At 37.6% G+C, this 19,661-nt stretch overlaps 1 protein-coding gene across 1 annotated transcript in view; it reads right to left on the bottom strand.

Moving 5' to 3' along the window:
• inppl1b (inositol polyphosphate phosphatase-like 1b) overlaps nt 1-17,912 on the bottom strand; it is a 26,757-nt gene extending 8,845 nt beyond the window's left edge. The window contains exons 1-17 of the mRNA XM_008420749.2: nt 16,495-17,912; nt 12,511-12,574; nt 10,836-10,974; nt 9,938-10,058; nt 7,653-7,793; nt 6,927-7,014; nt 6,747-6,824; nt 6,404-6,541; nt 5,216-5,330; nt 4,835-4,935; nt 4,655-4,757; nt 4,371-4,567; nt 2,518-2,635; nt 2,329-2,425; nt 2,105-2,243; nt 825-924; nt 636-724 (exon numbers count right to left, since the gene is read on the bottom strand). Of these exons, the coding sequence (XP_008418971.1) occupies nt 636-724; nt 825-924; nt 2,105-2,243; nt 2,329-2,425; nt 2,518-2,635; nt 4,371-4,567; nt 4,655-4,757; nt 4,835-4,935; nt 5,216-5,330; nt 6,404-6,541; nt 6,747-6,824; nt 6,927-7,014; nt 7,653-7,793; nt 9,938-10,058; nt 10,836-10,974; nt 12,511-12,574; nt 16,495-16,631 (1,965 nt within the window). The 5' untranslated portion in view covers nt 16,632-17,912. The remainder of the gene's footprint in view (nt 1-635; nt 725-824; nt 925-2,104; nt 2,244-2,328; nt 2,426-2,517; nt 2,636-4,370; nt 4,568-4,654; nt 4,758-4,834; nt 4,936-5,215; nt 5,331-6,403; nt 6,542-6,746; nt 6,825-6,926; nt 7,015-7,652; nt 7,794-9,937; nt 10,059-10,835; nt 10,975-12,510; nt 12,575-16,494) is intronic.
• Between the last annotated feature and the right edge of the window lie 1,749 nt (nt 17,913-19,661).

The raw sequence follows: 19,661 nt of genomic DNA, 5'->3' as shown, positions 1-19,661 counted from the left end.
GAGTGTGTGTGTGTCCACTGAAGGATGCCCTCGTTCCGTTCACGACAGGCATTCCTCTTTTAGAAAGAAAGTTAATTCTTAACCGGCTATTTTTAGCGATCCGAGCAGCTGCTGTCCCAGTCACTTATCCCCACAAATTCCTGAAATAGGATTAAGTTACAAATAAATTATCTTAAGAAGTATATACTTGGAACGGAGCAGTGGTGCTTCAGTCGTCTGGACTCTGGCTTACTGATTCGAAGGTCAGGGATCAAGAATCACTTCTTTCAAGCTCCTGGTGTTTTGGCATTCTAGTGAGCTTTTGAAGCTTATCTGCTGCTGGGACATCTTACTGTGGCTTATCCTGTTCTCAGATCACAGTTTCCTAATAAGTTTCAATCTGTGGATTTTGGAACTAAACTCTATACATTAAGTCATCTTCCTTACTCACAGTACCACAGATTGGATACTATTCATCTAAATTCTTAAATAAAATAGATTTCATAACTTTACTTTTGTAGAATAGTTCTTCTAATAGTCCTCCAAAACATTTTTGTATCTGTTCTAGCAATCGCTACATATATTTTTATGCCTATTTACCTGTTCTATCCATCAATTTTTGTGGTGCGCTTTTTATTTGACTGGGAAAAACTCACTCCTGATGTCTTGTACTTCTGCCAAAGGTAGCAGTCTCTGGAGCCTCTCTCATACCGGTAGGTGGGTGGAAACGCAATCTTCTCTTCCTCTTAATCACGAAAAACAAAAACAAAGAAAGAAAAGTCAAATACTTTGCATTTGTACCTAAATAAAAATGACATTTTGAATCTGTTTTGCTTGGAACTCACTGAAATTGAAAAAAGCTTTCCTTTTCTGTCTTTCTCGAGTCAGCTGGTCTGCAAACATGAGCTCCTCGAATTCTCTTTTGGAAACATGTTTGAGGATGTCCTGCAGATGATACGGACCATGACGATGCAGGATATTCCCCGTGTAATAACGTTACATCACGCTGGCTAATCTGCAAGTGATTTCTAAATATATAAAATCTTTGTGACAATTTATTCAGATGACACAATTTATTATGTTTCAGCTCAATTTCTTTACTCTGTAAAATAGATGTTGTACAGTGTACCACACTTTTTTTGTTTTAGATCAAGGATAATCAAAGGTTATCATATTTTAAATGGAAAAAATTTGGTTTGAAAAATTCCTTGAAACAGTCTGTCAAGTATTTAAACATCATTATCTAATAGAATTTGTGTTTAAACTCATAATGAAAGTCTTTTTTCCAAACTGAAACTTAAACTTTGCTTCCCTTTTCAGAAGAAATTCAGACTCTAGGTGAGAAAACATTTCAGCTGAACATGACACAAGGAAAACAATATGAAGGGCTTTTATCGGTTTTACTAGTCAGTCACGATTAACAAAATGTGGCATTTTTGTCAAAATGAAAATTTAAAAAGATGAAACAGGCAGTGTTGGAAAAACAAAAAACAACAAATGAATGCAGTAAAATATAGAGAAATCTTGGAGGACAGTTTCTTTCTGTAGGAGAGCTATCGGCTTGAGGGAACATTTATTTTTTTATGAACTAAAACATCCAGCTACAGCTACAGAAAAATAGGCACTTATTTTATGGTACATATTTTTTATTTAATCAATAATTATTTTTGAAACAATCTTTAAAGAGATTTTTTTATTTCTTAAAATGGTGTCAAAAAAGCAAAATTTTGTTGGTAATGATTGATTGGTAAAGAGATAAAACCGTTAAAACATCTAAGCGGGTTTTAATATGTTTTATAGTCACCGTGTGTCTGCAGACATCAAATGATTTTTCTGTACCAAAAAGTACGTCTTGGATTATTTACAAGTGCAAATAGTACAACCGTTCCTCTCAAAGATATTTTACATCTTTTCTCCAGAGTCAGAAAAAAAAGGCCTGTAAATTGGCATCCCATATTCCCTTCAACATTTTTTAAAAAGGATCCAAAACTGTTGGTTCAGATTCATTTTAATGAACAGGGGAATTTTTTTATGTTTCATCTGTTTTATTGTTTCTGCTCTATCTGGGTTTTGTTTTCTTCTGTACTATAGAATGTCAATATTTGTTGTAATAAGTCAGTCTGACCTGTACGTCCAGGTCAAGCCTGTAGTTGAGGTCTCCACACCAAAAGAGATGAGTGAAACGAAGGCTGATATCAAAGGCAGAGAGATGTTTGTCGCCCAGGGAAAGCAGTCTGAGGATGTCCACGAAGCTCTGATTCCTCCTGGGTGTTATAATATAGAATGCATAAATGAATGACAAAAACATCAAGTGAACTAAACTTTCTCCAAAACATTTGATTTCTGAACCTTAACACTTTGTCACTTCCAGAGGTCAGGTGGCAGTTCACAAACCCAAAAGATGTCCCATTGAAGAGGAAGGAGACTCCAACTCCTCCCTTGTTACCTGCATCAACAAAAACAATCAAACCTGAATTTAAATGTTTCTGTTTTTTCACATTTGATTTGTGTGATGGAGAGAAAATGCACAAAGCCTACCCAGAGTGTTTCCTAGACCAGTTTTAACACTGGCTGTGTTCACATGGCTGACTCGACTCTCGTGCTCCGGATTTACAAACACAGCCAGCCTCATATTCCAGAGGGACTGCACTGCCACCTAGAGGACAAGAGCTTGCATTACAACACATTTTTCTACAAGTATAAAAACACATACTGACTTCGTTTATCTGTTTTCTAAGGCTCTGTGTTTTTATGCATTCTGTGATCTCATCTTCGATGTGAGAAATATTTTTCATAAATATTATTTTTTTTATACATAAATATGTATGAAAAATATTTCAACCTGATAAACCCAACATGAGTTTTTCCATCACTGTGGGGCAAGAATTTGACATCTGATATTAACACAGACAAAAAATACATAACATTTTGTTTTGGCAGAAACTGATTCTGTTTTTGTTCAGCTAAAATTGCCAAAATTGTTCCTATTTCTTAAATGCCACAAGAATGAGAGAAATTATTTATGAGTTGTTGTTTTTTTAATGTGCCTTTTTATTAAAAAATTCCCAAACATATCCTTAATATTATTTCTCAAGCTTCTCACAATATTTAGCTATTTTCTGTTTATTTCTGTGCATGCTTCTCACAATTTTTTTTTTTAGTTTTGGTCTATTCCGCATGTCTCAGTTGGCGTAGCAGAGTCAGTGTTTTAGACTGCCTTTATCTCACACAAACAGCGTCTTTCGACGATTACACTAAAGTTTTGACTCTTATTGGCTGACCTTAAGCCCTTTTGTAGCTAATTTGGCACTGTGAAGATCCTGTCATCTGTACATAAACTGTCTGTACTGCATTTATCCCATACTTTTTATTTCGTGAAACCTGTTCTCTGCTTATTTCTGTGCACTTTATTCTATTTTCTTTAACTGCTTCGGTAACTGAACAGCTAAAGTCTTATCTTGTGAAGTGCACTAGTGCCTGCTGCTGCTACAAAATGTTGTAAATACATGTTTGGATGTTGTTCTAAATGTGTTTGTTTCTCCTCATCTCATACCAGAATGGTCAAAAGCACTTCAATTTTAGTTTCATCAGACCGCAGGACATTTCCAGACTGCAATCTGGCTTTTTATGTTACTTTTGGTGTACTGGCTTCTTCCTCTCTGCGTGGCTTTTCAGCCCAGGACTTTTCTATGGACAATGTCAATTTCTTACAAGTTTAGGATAGCATCTTCACAAAATGTTTTGTTTTTATCTTGGAGTTGCAAAGCTGGGATACAGAACCCATGTCCGCCTTGGAAGAGTATAAAAACATTCTCATGGTGTTTGTGCTCGCAGTGGTTAACACAGATAAATCTGACATCTTGAAAAGCCTTAAAATACACCTAGATTTTTTTACTGCATTTAAAGGGGGAGTATTTACAGACACATAGTGCCATTTTATAGTTACAAAAATGCTTTCTATATTAAATACGACTAAAAATAAATGTAACTTTGTAATTTAATGCCCTGAAATTGGACCTTTATCTCTGTAAAAACTAATTTTCTTTCTGAAACTCCTTCTTCAGGAAATGATCACATATTTTTGATGAGGGAATAACATAATAACATAATGAAAATCTAAAAAATAATCAGTTTTATATATTTGATTCAAATATTGTGAATATGTAAACTTTTGAATTTTAAAGCTTTATTCTCTCAACAGTTTAGTAACTAACTTACCAAAAACAGAAAAGGTTGAGTTTAAAGTAACGTCAGACAGTAAGAAAAAACAAAATGTGTCCTAAAATTGGATGGTTTTAACTGTATTCCCTTCATTTGTAACAAGCTATTTAAAAAATGAAGTAGATGCCTCTCTTAATACAAACTCATAAACCAGGTGTAGAGATAATTACTAGTTTGAAGTCAATTTGAGTGTAGCTGCGAAGAGTTGCTTTGATTTGCTCTGTCCACTCTCTCTCCCCTTGAGGGTTTTCCTGAGTCCCTAATGCGTAGATGTCGTGAGGAAGCAAAGCTGTGGACTCGTCAGGAGTGTGTCCCAAACCACAACAGGTCACCCACGACTGCAAGGTCCGAGGAGGAGGCGAACCACCTGCAGACACAAGAACAGGACGTTTGGCTCTGATTGAGTTTTCTCTCACAAGCCAGTGAAAATCAGTGTCAGCACACAAGTGATTACCCATGTTCCAAGTGCCAACAAACACAGAGACCATATCAGGTTCATCCAGCTGAGAGTGCCTGGATTTCATCAGCAGGAGGAGCTGGCAGAACGAGTCGCATTTCTGACGGAGATGAAACGAAAACATGTAAGGGAAGCAGCTAATTTAATTGAAAGGTTAATCTTATCATCCTGCCTTACCCGAGCACTCTCAAATGTCATCTCCCGCGGTGTGCTGTGGTAGCTGTCAACAACCATTCGGATCTTGGCCGGGTGATTTTGGAACTTAACAATCTGAAGAACTGATATGTGGGGAAATATTACATATTCTGCAGAGTATTGCTAAAGAGCATCCTTCTAAAAGACTGGTACAAATATAAACACATTTTTATAGTTGATTTTGATCTTACTTATAAATTTATAAGTGAAAAATCGACCCTACATGAAGGTGCGCAGTAAAATCTGAGTATTTGTACTCTCCCTTTAAGCACTATTAACCATCTAATGCTAAAAAATAAGCAAAGATAATGGCATGAAATGTAAAAGAAATGTTACAAGCTCTAAAAAGAATCATTTTCTTACTTCTGTTATGCGAGACTTTCTCGATACCAAATGAGCTCGACTTCCTGTCAAACAGCAGGACTCCTGTGTCCACATCCACAGAGACAATTTGTCTGCCGTACCTCACCATCTTCACCTAGAAGCAAAACATCCGTCATCTTTCATTGTTCCCATTTTGTGTGATCCTAAAACTGATTAAAATTAATTAGCGATGTAACAGCTTTCTAGAGTCTTATTTAGGCACAACTCTTTTATGCTCTGAGCGAAGCATTTCCATCAGATTGAGGTCCAGACTTTGACTGGGTCATTTCCTCACCTTGATTAATCTCTTTTTAAGACATCAAGCATACAAGTGAAACCAGAAATTTAACATACTCTATTGTAAAATGAACAAACTTCTTTCTCCACTGTCTGGCATTAAATTGGATAAACCTTTCCAACTTTACACAATTCAAGATTACCAAAAATATTTCCCTCTTATAAATACCAGAAAGAGAGATAAACATTTGTAGAATTTTCTGAAATTTCTACACAGACGTGGCTTTTTCCTCTCCTTTTAAGCAAGCTATATTTGCCCACTTATTTTTCCAAATTACTCAGAAATGACTGAGGCATGATGCAAAAACTGAGATGAACCTCTGGGATTTTTGATTGAAAGCAGCGAAATGGACCTCCGCTATTCACGACGGTTATGAATAGCAAGCATACGCGAATAGACGAAATCAGCAAATACTTGAGAATCCCTCTAAAAACACTTTAGCTACCTATTTTAATAGTTAATACATAACTTAATATTTATTAAAACGCACAATAGAAACCGTCTTAGCACTACCTCAGAAGCTAGCATTCACACTCTTCCTTAGCTCCGGGATACAGCCAATCACCGCCAAGGAAAATTAATGGCGCTCCTGGATTGGCTAATATACAAACATCAGCCAATAGCGTGTAAGATAGTTTTGCGCCTAGTTTCTTCAGCTTCCAAAAACTAAATTCCCTTTCAAATATCTTAGTTTTATGGAATTTAGAGTCGCGTTTCAAGGACAATTTGCGAATAGTTGAACCTGCTGGAGGTTTATTACTGAGTGCACTTTCTTGAGAGAACATTTATGCTGTTTTCCATCTGAAATCTTAACCAATTGGTAAGTTCTTTTGATGTAAAAAAAAAAATGGCTAAACGTAACGAGAGGCTTCTTTTTAAGACAGATTCACCTGAAAGGAGTGGACAGACAGCTGCCTGGTGTTGTTCTTTGCAGGTGTTACAATGGTGGGTGCTGGATCAGGAGGCGGTTGGCTGGGCTGCACAGCCAGGTTGTGGTTGGTCACAGCATCTTGTAATGCTTGCAAAACCTAGATGTGGAAAAATAAAGCACTGTTTAGTTACATCACAAGCAAAAAATGTTTATTCCTCTTTTGTGTAGCTGCATAATCAGATAAGAACTTCATACCATTACTAAAGATTAACTATAGCTGTTGCTTTATTCCAAATAGCAATTTGTAACCACAATGTATTGATTTCAAAAAAAATTTTAGTTTATTGACTCTGTGAACACACCTTTTTCTCCAACGAAGAAAGGAGGCTGATCAAAGCTGAGATTTTACACAACAAGCTGTCAATCTCCTTCTCTGGACCCTCGTTCCCAAAACACAAGATAAAAGCCATGATGAGTTTGTGTATGACTCCACAAACTACAGTGATACGTTTCCAAGTGCAGTTCATGGTTTATTTTAGTACCTGTGCCTTGCTAGGAGTTAAAGAGCAGCTGGGATGGTCGAAGACTTTAGCCAAGGTTTCCAGACTCGAAAGAGTAAGATCAATCTCACTGTAAAAGCAATAAAGGCGTCTCTTAATCTTATTGTCATCATTCAACATATAAAATTCAATCAAAACTGTAATGAAAATCAGCTAATATACAGTCAAAGTTTGAATATCTCTTTACTTTTTTTACAGATTTTGTCATGTTACAGTCAAAAATGTTTAATATAATTGGCATTTTATGTGACAGACCAACAGAAAGTAGAGCATAATTGTGAAGTGGAAGGAAAAATACATGGATTTACTTTACTTTTCACAAAAATAAAATAAATGGCTCTTCACTTAAAACGATTTGGAGGAGCATTAATCAGAAAAGCTACTAAAAGGCCAATAGTATCTGGAGAGGAAATGCAGATCGTCAAAGTCCAGACCTAAATCAAACTGATTTGCAAAATCTTCAGTCTGCAAAGCTGGTATAGGCAAATCCCAGAACACATCCAGCTGAATTTGAATTAAAAGTTGGTTTTAATAAGAGCTGACCAGGGGAGATGAATACAAATGTGTGTTTTTTCTTACATTCTGAAAACCAAGTAATATTTTCCTTCCACTTCACACTATCGAATAAAATCCATATAAAATTAACTGAGACTTGTTTTTTGTGAAAAACAAAAATATTTAAAACTGCATCCATTGTTTGTTGCTAACCTGTTGAGGCCTTGGCAGGCTGCAGCCAAAGAGCGCTTGAGGTGGTATAAAGTTGTTGCCCCTTTATGCACATTCTCAATGTCCAGGGGCAAATCACTGAAGAGGTAGTCATTGAGCAGGCCGATCACTTCATCTGCAATACTGTGAAAAACATAAAATAAAACACAGATAATGTTAGTGTCCCCCATTGTTTTGCTGCTGGAGTGGAAGTTAGATGTTGCCTCAGAAAAGAAAAAAACACACACTTTCTGAAACTTGTGGGTAGTTGAGCAGAACAGTGCTGTTTATTAATAGGACCTGAACAGTCACTTGGAACAGGCCACTAAAGCTGCTATGCTTGATTGCCAGCAGGTGCATGCGTCTATAAAAACTGACAAAAGTAAAACAGAATGCTGTGCAAACAAACTTCCTTCTGTAATGTGATTCAAGTAAAGTTTTAATGATTTGGTGAGACGGAAGTGAAACAGCTATTAACTTCTAGGGTTTATTGTACTCATTTGAAGCCTACAAATGCTTGTTTATAAAATAATGACTTAGTGGGGATCTGTCACGTGGTTTTGTGCACTTTATTTTAGGTTTTAACAAGACCAGAACATTTATATGACTGAAATTAGATGTTTACATTTTTTCACTATCTGACATTAAATCAGACTAAATGTTTGCTGTGTTAGTTAATTTAAAATTAATATAAATTATTTCTAGTTGTTTATCTTTCTTAGTCTTTCCCAAAGTTACAACATTACTATATCGTTAAACAATTTGGGAACACCAGAAGCTAATATTGCGGCTTTGTAAACTGCTGATGGGTTAATTCACAACATTTGAGTTAATTTGCTGCACAACTTTAGATCTAAACCTCAAAACACATTGCTTTGCGCCATGAAAAATGAAAAATAAAAAAGGAAAAATAAAAGTTTTTTTAAAACAATGTCAGTATAAAAATAGATCTGGTTCTTTTTTGAATACAAAGTGCCACTTTCATCTGTTAAGCCATCATAATGTCCAGATATTATACTGTTCAGGGAGGAGATGAGTTCTTTGTCCCGCATATGAATGTGTTTTGATGCAGAATACATTCATCTTTGTAAAGAACTGATGATGACACTGACTGAAACCTTTAAGAGAAAATTACCATCTATAAAAAACAAGATCTGTAAAGACATGGACTGAAAGCCAATCACTGATAAAGAAGCTGTTTCTCCTAAAGCAACACAAAAAACCAAGAGTTCAGTTTGCAAACGCACACAGGGTCAAAGACCATCACTACAACTGTGAAGTATGGTGGTGGCAGCATCCTGGTGTGGAGGTGTTTTGCTGCAACAAAGTCAGTGTTTCGGAGTATTTATCAGAAAGTCCTTAAAAAAAAAGCATGTGTAAGAATCGGGCTTCAAACCCGACTAAGTTACAGTGGTTCTGTCAGGAGAAATGGGCCTGAATCCCAGCAAACTATTTAAAGGAAACTTAAAAAATTTACCGAAATCAAGTGGGGAAAAAAAACGAAGTAAGATTACATATATTTTTAAACAGTGAGTGCTTATGTATCATCACACTTTTTATTTAAATTATTTATTGAGTTAAATTTTTATCAATGAAAAATAAATCTACATGAATCTAAGATTATATTTGTTCTGTTTTACTTTAACAAGATTTTACATTACTCCCATCGTCACATGAGTAGATCATCAAAAACTGACTCATGGCTGTGAGCTTTGAGTTGTTTTCCGTTCGGTTTTCATGGTGACTTTTTAACTGACCATTCAATGGTCAAGTTGGCTGTAAATGTAATCCATCGATGCAGAAACGTTAATAGGTCAGGGTTTGTGGTTGTGCTCTCAGCTAAAGACAGATCCAATACAAACAATGTGGGGAAGCCGTGAGTGTTCATTTAGAAAGTCATCGCCACTGTGACCTATTTTATATATCATCTATTTAGGGACTTTTTTGGTATATCCTATAACCTTCTGAAGACAAATCAGCTTTATTGGAGTCAAAGTCTGGTCCTACTTCGTGCCTTTCCCCAATGGGCCGACGCGTCACTCAAGACCCCATATTCTTTTGTTTAGCGTATTTAGCAAGGTAACACTTAGGCACGACCCGTGTATTGAGGCCTTAGTCCTCATGCCGGTGGTCGCAGGCTCGATTCCCGGCCTGGTGACACTTGCCGAATGTCTTCCCCCTCTCTCATAACCCTCTTTCCTGTCTAACTACCTTCAAATAAAGGCCACTAGAGCCAACAAAACATTTTAAAAAAGAATACAAACTTTCTTAGGTCAGAAATAATTTACTTAGACGTGTTCATCTCAAGCAGCTTCTCCAGGAACAAGGCATGAGGGGCTGGTTTTGTTGGTGTTCCCACGAGTGACACTGTGTTGACCGGGGCTTGGACTGGAGACGGCTTCTCATCGTCTGTGTATAAATATGAAAGAGAAATTTAACTCAATATTATTAGAATTTAAAAAAAAAATGTCATTCTGAATAAAAATACAGAGGCAATATGCAAAAGTATCCACACTGGTTTCACTTTTCCACATCCATCCATCTCTGGAACATTCAATTTTAAAATCTGATTATTTTTTGTGACAGACCAACACAAAGTGACACATTACTGGGAAGTGGAAGGATAATTATGCATGGTTTATTATAAATAAAATCTAAACGGTGGCATTAATTTGAAGTCAGCCATCTTTATACTCATACCATCCAATACAATCCAGTACACTGCAAACAAACATATAAATCATATCAAGTATTTTTGGTCTAGTCTAGTACAAATAAAATACCACAAGATTTTTTTTCCCATGTTATAAGTGAAATAATATAGCTGTGGAAATAGCACTTTTCATCAATATTAAGGAATTATGTATTCAAATGAAGCTCTTATATCTTGCTGAAAAGTTACTAATAAGTTAGTTTTGTCTTATTTCAAGTGAAATATGATAGTTGCAAGAGAAACTATATCAAAATGATTTGTGTTTTTGCAGTGTGTTTTTAGTAGATGGAGTACAAGTGGAAAAACGGCATCATTAACACAAAACCCAAGAAACAGCAAAAAGATCAGGGATAAGGATATGAAGATTTAGACGTCTTACAGAGCATTTACAGTTTGAAAATTCAGAAACTGTCCATTTAAAAAAAACAGCTTAAGATCAAGACGTTTTTAAATGATGACAGCTTGTGACCCACCTGAGCTCTCATCCCCTGTGTCTGTGTCATGAGGAACAGCGTAGAGAAGAGGGATGACTAAGCCTCTGTGGGGCTGCTGGTATCCCAACACCAAGTCCTCCAGTGTCCGAAAACAGTTCACCTGCACGCCTTGTGTTGTCTGCATACAGACACAACAGATTTATTGCACGTACTATAAACATATTACGTCTTTTATGCATGTGAAAACTGGAAACTGCACAGAATCTTTCATTAAGTTTACAGTAAAGAGCAGCAAAGCGTACTGTTAGTTTTAGATTAAGTCACTTTCAGTTTTTTTTAAATAAATGGCACAAAAGCAGCTAACCACAGTGTGAGCAGAGATTTTAATGAGCTTAACTTTTTTTAAAAGCAGATCCACTTTCACAGATGTTGCGCAGTCACTTGTTTAACAAAGCAGAAATGAATATTTGTATGGCAGGAAACACACAGATGATAAGGGGTGATAAGTGGTGACATCATTAGTTGCTAATTGAGCATGTAAAAAAGCTGTCTAAAAATAAATGCCTATCTCAGAAACATTTTGCTTTTTATTTACACATTAAAGAGTTCCCACGGCAACCAAACTTCCCTTTAATCAAACTTGATACGTTAAAGGAGACAGAAAATAAGATTACATGCTCACACAGCTACCATTCACATGGCCCAGCTTAGCATGGTACATTAAACCACAACTGCAGAGCGAACAGCTCCTTCCTGAGCCTTCTTTTTATATTTTTTTCACTTTCATTTTGTGGTGAGAGAAACCAGTTTTTTAGCTTTGGCTGCTTGATCGTTCTGCCAAAAACCCTTTAAATAGTATTTTTTTTAAAACCACAAATATCTCTTGAAAAGTCATTTAAAAGAAATGAATAGCATACGAGGCAGCGCCCCCAAAAATATCTCCTCGGCCTTCTTGGAAAAACAAAAAAGGGCGAGCATGCGACTTGTGAGTTAGTGGAGCAAATCCAGTCTGGGGAAAAACACATACTGGAGGTTTGTACTGATGGCAGTGGAAAAAACAACTGAAATAGCAACAGAGCTAAATGTCCTCATTGGAAAGCCGAGGAGTTTTCCAAGTCAAAGCCTTAAAAGCTGCTGCCAGATAATTAGCATTAAACTGCTCTTTCAAAATCTGTGAAAGAAAAAGATTTTATATGTATATATGTTCTCTTTATGTGCTCCTGTTGCTTGCTTTAGATTTCAATAAACTAATCCACACCTTTTCAAACAGCCTCACATCCCTTTAGATTCAATCGCAGACTCCTCCGTAAATGTGAGTAGCAAACAAACAAACAAACAAACAAACAAACAAACAAACACACCCGTTGGTCAGTGAATTAGTGAGTGGGTAGGATTCTCCGAGACATGACAACAATTTCTCCTCTGTGCTGCTGAGCTCATTCTGCAAGCATCCAGCCACATGGCAGGGATGCCATTCAAACAACAAAGTGGCTGCAGAGTCTGCAGAGAGGAGAAACACAAACACGCTCCTGTTCTCCGTGCAACATGGAATAACAAACCATTGTCCGATGTTTTCTAACTCCATCTGACCAGAGGGGTTTCTGTCAAGCTGTTCAAACTGTATCAAGGCTTCAGGCATCTTTTGTGGTTTTCTTTTTTTACTAGTGTTTGTTTGCGAAAGCTCTATTTTTTAGCAAGGCAGTGATATTTTTACCTGAACTGCCAGAAGACCATCCGGGTCAGGAAGAATACGATACGTGTGAACATGACGTTGAAACCTGTTTGGAAGACGAAAATCAGCGTTATCAACGAAAAGCAAACATTCAAAGGCAAAATGAAACTAGCATTCATTAGGTAGGAGTGAGACCTCAACTTTATGTGACTAACCAACGCAAAGTAGCTCTTGATTGTCAATTGGAAGAGCATCTTTTCCATCAGGACCTTGAATAAAAATCCAATGCAACCAGTATGTAATTTAACACTGTTCTGTGAAAGCCTCAGATCTTTATTAGAGAGAATTAGCCAACAGCATTGATCTTCAACAAGATGTTGGAGATCAAGGAACACAGCAGGTCAGGGAGGAAGTTATGGAGAAGTTTAAACTAATTTTATGTCCTTTAAACATACGTATAAAAAGTAAACGTTTTGGTCTAAATGCCTCTTATAGCTTTCCGATTAAATATTACTCACCAAAAACAATTTCTCAGCTAAAAGTAGCAATGCTTCAACATGTTTTCACTCAAGTAAAAGTAAAAAGTAGCTGTCTACGGAAATACTGAAATGATAAAAAGTAAATGTGTTTATTTAAGGATCCCTCTTCCTGGGGGTCCACACCAAACATTACAATAAAAATCCTTTAAAAACATTATTTAAAAAAAGACATAAAGGTATTTCTTAAGACACAAACAAAATTAAAAATGCAAATCAACTAGTTCAACAACAAATGTTATAAAGAGACTGCTTAATTAACGAGCAACTATTCAATCATAACAACTGATATAATATTTTGGAAATGACTGAAATGACCAGTTATTATGAATCAAAAGCAGCTTGAAGCAGGTGGATTTTTAGCCTTGATTTAAAGGAACTCAGTGTTTTGGCGGTTTTGCAGTTTTCTGGAACTTTGTTTCAGATTAGTGGAGTATGGAAAACTGTAAAAGAAAATCCTGGATAAGCTTGAGCTACTTCTGCTCTCCCCCAATAAAAAGGGGGTGAAGTGACTCACATCTGTAGATGTGATGCTAGAGACATAACCAAACACAACTGCAACTGGAAATGCTTCAAATCTGGCTTAAAGAAGCAGTGACTCAGGAGGGCTGATTACAAATAAACATTCACCTTTTCATATTTTTATCTGTTTTAAAAACACATTTAAATCCATTTATCCTTTTTCGTCTGCTTCATAATTAAGAAAAAGTTTGTGGTCACTTAAAACCTAGACTACATTGAACTTTTGTTTGTATCTTGACTGAATGCAAAACAGAACTAGGAGCACCGATGTGTACGGTGTTGTGAAAAACACATTTTTTTTTTTCTGGTATGCTGCAGATACTCAAAAAACATTTAAAAAAATCAGCTTTGAACTGATGGCTTTATTTTCCACAGGAAAAAAAACTGCACAATCATTTTAATCATATGAGAAAATTAGAGATGTGCCAATCAGGTTTTTTCCTGCCGGTGCCGATACCGATCACCCATGAGGGCCGATCACTGATACTGATCACCGATACCGATCACATAATTATTTTTTATTTTTATTTTTTTATCATAAACACTACCGGTTACATTATGTGGAAAAAGGAACCATGAATTCACCTTAATTTAGACAAAAACTTGTTTTTAATAACTTTTTACAAGAAAAAAACAGGCATTGTGCAAATTGTACTGCTATTGGTAATACTATCTTTAACAGACTGAAAACATATGAAGGCTCTGAAGAGGCTAAATAATGCAAAGAGCCAAAATAAAACCTCTCAACATTGCCAAAAAAATTCAAGTATAAAACTTAACATTCAAAGGCAAATACAGGTTCCATTACAATAAACAATCCTGAGTTACTSAATGAAAACTTCCTGTTAGCATGGCGGCTAGCTGATTACTGCTAGTTCTGATTGGCTGTTTCTGACTGAGCGGAGTAATTATGCAGAGCAGGGAGGAGATCGATTATTTTTTCAGAGATTATCTGTCTCATGTTAGGACAGCGAAAGTTTTAATACGTATGTAAAATGTATTTTTTAGGTTAGATGCTGCAGCTTTAAGCAGAGGTTTGGTGTGAGAGTCACTACCAGGTGGAGCAGAAGCGGCGCTMCGTCTGTGAAATATTACTACCTGTAGCGTAGCAGCGGTTCAACAGCGAGAGCAGAACCAGCGTCTTACATCGCAGCTCCAAGACTTAAATCATTTTGCGGGTTATTTGTTTAGCTTTCTGACCGTCATGCTAATCCGGGTGAGTGTTTGTAGCTGTGCTGCTTTAACTGCCATCTGATCCTCTATATGTCTTTTTACTGCAGTGAGCCTCGATGTAGCCAAACTCCGTCAAGTATGGCATTGTTTTTATGTCGTATTAGCTTCGTTGTGTTGATGCATTTTGACCTGCTTCAATTTTCCGCCGCAACATGCAAACGTCCCCATTCACTCAGTGCGTTATTGTTCCACATTGCTTAGGATGTGTTGCTGCGTGTTTGCGCAGTGAAGGAAAGAGGAGACCAGCTGCACAGGCAGGCTGCGAAATGAGAAGCAGGTGATCGGTATCGGCAACAAGAGCCAATGATCGCCGATCACCGATCATGCACTTTTTCACGAAAATCGGCCGATTATGATCGGTGACCAATCGATCTGCGCACCTCTAGAATGTATTTGTCTCCTTAACCTACCAGCTAGTTGTGCTACGTTTGGTGAAAAGAAATGTCAGTAAGCGTTTTTACGATAACTGGGAATGAGTTTTTCATGTCACTGTGGAGGGAGTTTGACCAAATCTTTCTGCAGAATTGTGTCAAATTAGTCACAATGGAGTTTTTATAGCATAAATGGCATTTTAAAGTTGAGACTCTTTTTTATAGTTAAATCAAGAACTCTGACTAAGGAGAGTGATGAATCTGCTTTAAATGTTACTCTGTTTTTCTTTTTTATCTTGTGGATGATTCTTTGCTCTTGGAGTCACTTAAAGACTCACATCTGTCCTCTGTTTTCTCCGCTTGTTGAAAAACATCTCATTGCCTTAGAAAAGGCTTAGTACCTCTATCCAGACTGATTCATGTCAGAGACATTGTTTCTCATCTGTACTTGACTTTATTTAGCACTTGAGGTGTTACTTTTTGAGATTTTATCGCCTACTTCATCAGCTGGGTTCAATTCTAGTGATTTGTTGTTTAGCAGAAATCAACCATTGTTGAGGTTAAAGTTAACTGTACAAAAACAATGATTGAAATTAATCATGATTCAGGTTGGTAAGCAAGCTTTTTGTCAAAATAAATGAAATCACCATTTGAAATCTGCATTTTTGTATTTACTCAAATTACTCTGACATCACATTTGTTCTGAACATTTGATCTGAAAGATTTAAGCGTGAAAATAGGGGACAGATGTTAACATTTTCTAACAAAGGTGTTATGCAGTTTTGCAGGATAGTGACTTGTAATAATTTAGCGTGAAAACAGTGGAAAATGTCACGCTTAGCGGCCAGAACATAAGAATAAAGTTTGACAAATGTAAATTATAGCTGCAGTGGTGGAGGACATTAGAAGAGAGGATGATATACCAAGAAAAGAATGAAAGGAAAGAGGCTGCGCTGGAAGCAGCCAGGCTCAGCTCTCAGGAATGTTTCTGGCTCCAGCCCGATGAAGCAGGCAGCGTAGTGTGGTTGCCGGAGCTCCAGCCCACTTTTAGGGGCCCAAGAATTGAAAAGGGGGGTTAAATAGGGGAAACAAGTAGTCATACGTTTGGGTTTGATTTGCTGAAGTTAATGGCTCAGGACAGAACCGTCTGACTTGATGACTTCTTTGGAGCTAGGTGGCAAATGATGATGGACATGCCCCATTAAATTTACAAATATGCATATTTCCACATAAAATACATTGAGTAAAGTTTTATTTTTTACAAGATTAGACAATTAAATATGACTAGACTTTCCTTATGAGTTTATTATAGCAGTTTCGAACAGACAGTGTGTCGGACCCGGTAAGCGTGTGTTTATACTCACAGCAGGCACAATGCATAGGCTCCTGGCACTGACTCACTGTCTCTCACCAGGTAGCTGCCATCCCTCCCCGCCCGCGCCAGCAAGTCCTCCGCTCTCACACGGCTGATGTCACGATGGTACCATGATGCTGAAGCCATGGCGATCGATGAGGAGAGAAATGCTCAGGAGAATAATCCACATGAGGTTATGAACGCCACCGCAGAGGTTGCATTTCCAGCTGCCTTAGGCTTGCAGAGATTTCATCGCTCCAGAGGTCTCTCTTGCAAGTCAGCAGCATCAGAAAACCGATGTGGTCTGCTTGAGTATTTAAAGCCTCCCCATGATTGTAGCACTTCCTGGGTCCTTCCTGGTTGCTTCTGGGTCACCCATCCTGTTGGTCTGAAGGAAGCAGATGTGAAAAAAATGTAATCTCCAGGTTATTCCGCTCCAACACGCCCTCCACTTCTCAGCGAAAGCTGCAGTCCTCCATCCTGGTAGTGTACTTCTCTACAGAGCCCCAGTTTCTGATTGAAGTTGTGAGCTGCTCCACCCAGGTGTGTGTATGCGTCGTGTGTTGATCCAACAAACACAGACCATCGCAGTTGTGCAAGGAAGAGAAGAAGTCTGAATGAAGCAGCCACTCCTGAAGCGGTGACGTTGCCTCGAGCTAAACCACAAACACAAGCCCTCCTTCTTGTCCCAAAACAAAAGCCCTGCATGCAAACAACTGGAAAAGAAGAACCAAGAATGGGAAAACAAACAAATTAAGCTGCACACACGCCACCCACACACACATCCACCAGATGGAACTCAGTCAGCATTAAAACCAGACAGAAACCAGACTAATTCAAATGACTTCCCAGCTCTGCTGCCATATAAGGGAAAAGAAACTCCCTCGCTATACGTTCAGCTGATGGCTGCAGTCTCCTCTGCTTCCCCCCCTCCACAAGTCCTGGTTCCATTAAGAGTGAGTCTGGAAGGATGTGGGCTGGTCTGACTTTCAGAGCTGCTGCGAGGAGAGTCCTTTCCAAAGTGGTGTGGTCTTCTTCAGACTGCTGTCAGAGCAGAGGGTGGGAGCAGAGACACAGAGGACAACCCTGTTAAAGCGCAGGACAGACAGAGGAAGTGACTCGACATTCCAGATGGCAGGCAGAGCCAGGAGCATTCTTGTGAGGGGCTCAGCTACACCATCAGCGTGTGAAACGGCAAACTACTTCCTTCTTCTGCCTCCTGTCTGTTTTCTGCCCCTTCCTGACTCTTTACTATTGTTTGCAAAGGAAAACACTGCTTTCCTCAGACAAGTCCTCTCACGTCTGGTCAAACCTTAGCTTATACCCTCTGACAATACACCATCTATCCTCAAATTCAATCTTTTTCTTTTTGTTGCCCTCCCTTTCTTTCTGCTGTTGCTCAGTCTTTCCCTCTGAGCAAACACCCTCTCCATATGGTTATGATCATCCCTTGCTTTCTTATTTTTGCCCTCCTCGTGCGTTGCCCATTATTCACTCCTCCTACGTCCCTCCCACTCCATTAGCAGGAGCAGAAAACCCTGTTGGAAGCTATTTGAACCCACATTTGCTGCTCTGTCTTGCACTACTCAGCAGAAATTTACCGACCACCAACCACAGACTCCATAAAGCAAACAGAAACAAGTCCATCCCGATCTGACGCATCTTCTTACCCCTCATTTTAGGATCAGTTGTTTCAAAGAGATGATTGTGGTGGGAATTTGCCTTTTACACAACATTTGGGCGTGACTACAACTGCCAGACAAAAAGGCATCACTTTGCAGATATAATAATAAAACCTTTAACTTTTTCACATTGGGCCACAACAATTTATAGAATAAATTAAGCAAAAATAGCTTGTAGGTGGTGCTTATCTCCAACAGTCATTAGCTTAGTAGGTCAAATTTATTTGCATAGAACATTTCCCCAACAAAACAGTTCAAAATGTTTTAGTTTATAAAAATAACGTACTCTGTAAAAATAAAAGTCTCCATTTTGCAGTAAAATACCAGCAGCTGCCGTTGCCAGATGTTTATCGTATAGACACAGAAAAAAACAGTAAAACTTTACTATATTTATGTGGTAAAATCTGTAGAAGTACAGATTTTAAATTAGTTTTTTTTACATTGTAGTCACCAATTGTAAAATAAACATTACATTTTGCCAAATGCCATCATCAAAATCATCAATACATCAAATAGATCAATGTTCCAGTTATTATTAACCAAATGTAACTCTAAACAAATGGGGTTTTAGCCTTGATTTGCAGGAACTCAGTGTTTCGGCTGTTTGCAGTTTTTTGTAAGTTTGTTCCAGATTTGTGGGACAAAGAAGCTGGATGCTGCTTCCCAATGTTTGGTTCTGGTTCTGAATATGGAAGATATACCAGAACCAGAGGACCTGTCTGAAAAGCTTAAATAAAAACAGATCTTTAAAGTATTTTGTTAGTAAGTTATTCTCTGATTTCTTAACAAACGAAAGTTAAGTTTTAAGATTTATTCCCTGAGCTACAGGGATCCAGCGTAAGGACTTTAGTGATGGAGTGATTTGTCCAGAACAGGGAAACACTGGGACGGCAGGACAACAACATGCACACATTTACACCAAAGAACAATTAATATTAGACCAAAATTTTACGCTACTGAACCGCAAAATCTTATCAAGTAATTTTGGTATCTTAAGTATGCTTGAAATGAGACAAAATGAACTTATAAGTAGCTTCTCAGCAAGATATAGGAGCGTATTTTAAGTCAATAACTACTTAATATTGATAAAAATGCACTTGTTCCATTGGCAAATAATTTCACTTATAACATGAGAAAAACATCTTGTCAACCAATAGAACAAGTAGTTACTGACTTAAAACCAGCTCCTAAATTTGTTTGTAAGTTAGCTTTGTTTTCTTTCAAGGCAACTAACATGGTTGCACTAGAAACTAGATCAAAATTACTTGGTAAGACTTGGTGTTTTTGCAGTATATAATGAAAACCTGGTGAAGCATGACCAAACCATTCTTCATTTGAGGTTGTTGACTCAAATGTTGCAGCCTCGGTTGACTTGAAACTCAGCTAAAAACACATCTCAGTAAAGGTCGTGCAGGAGGAGCAGAATGCAGATGGCAAAACACTAAACAAACACATGGTTGCCTTGAAATTCAAGATGGAAGTGTGTTTGAGTTAA

This window comes from Poecilia reticulata, linkage group LG10 (assembly GCF_000633615.1).
Source record: "Poecilia reticulata strain Guanapo linkage group LG10, Guppy_female_1.0+MT, whole genome shotgun sequence".
In the NCBI taxonomy this organism is placed as follows: Eukaryota; Metazoa; Chordata; class Actinopteri; order Cyprinodontiformes; family Poeciliidae; genus Poecilia; species Poecilia reticulata.
Note: the sequence above shows the minus strand (reverse complement) of the source record. Positions and strands in the feature narration are given on the sequence as shown.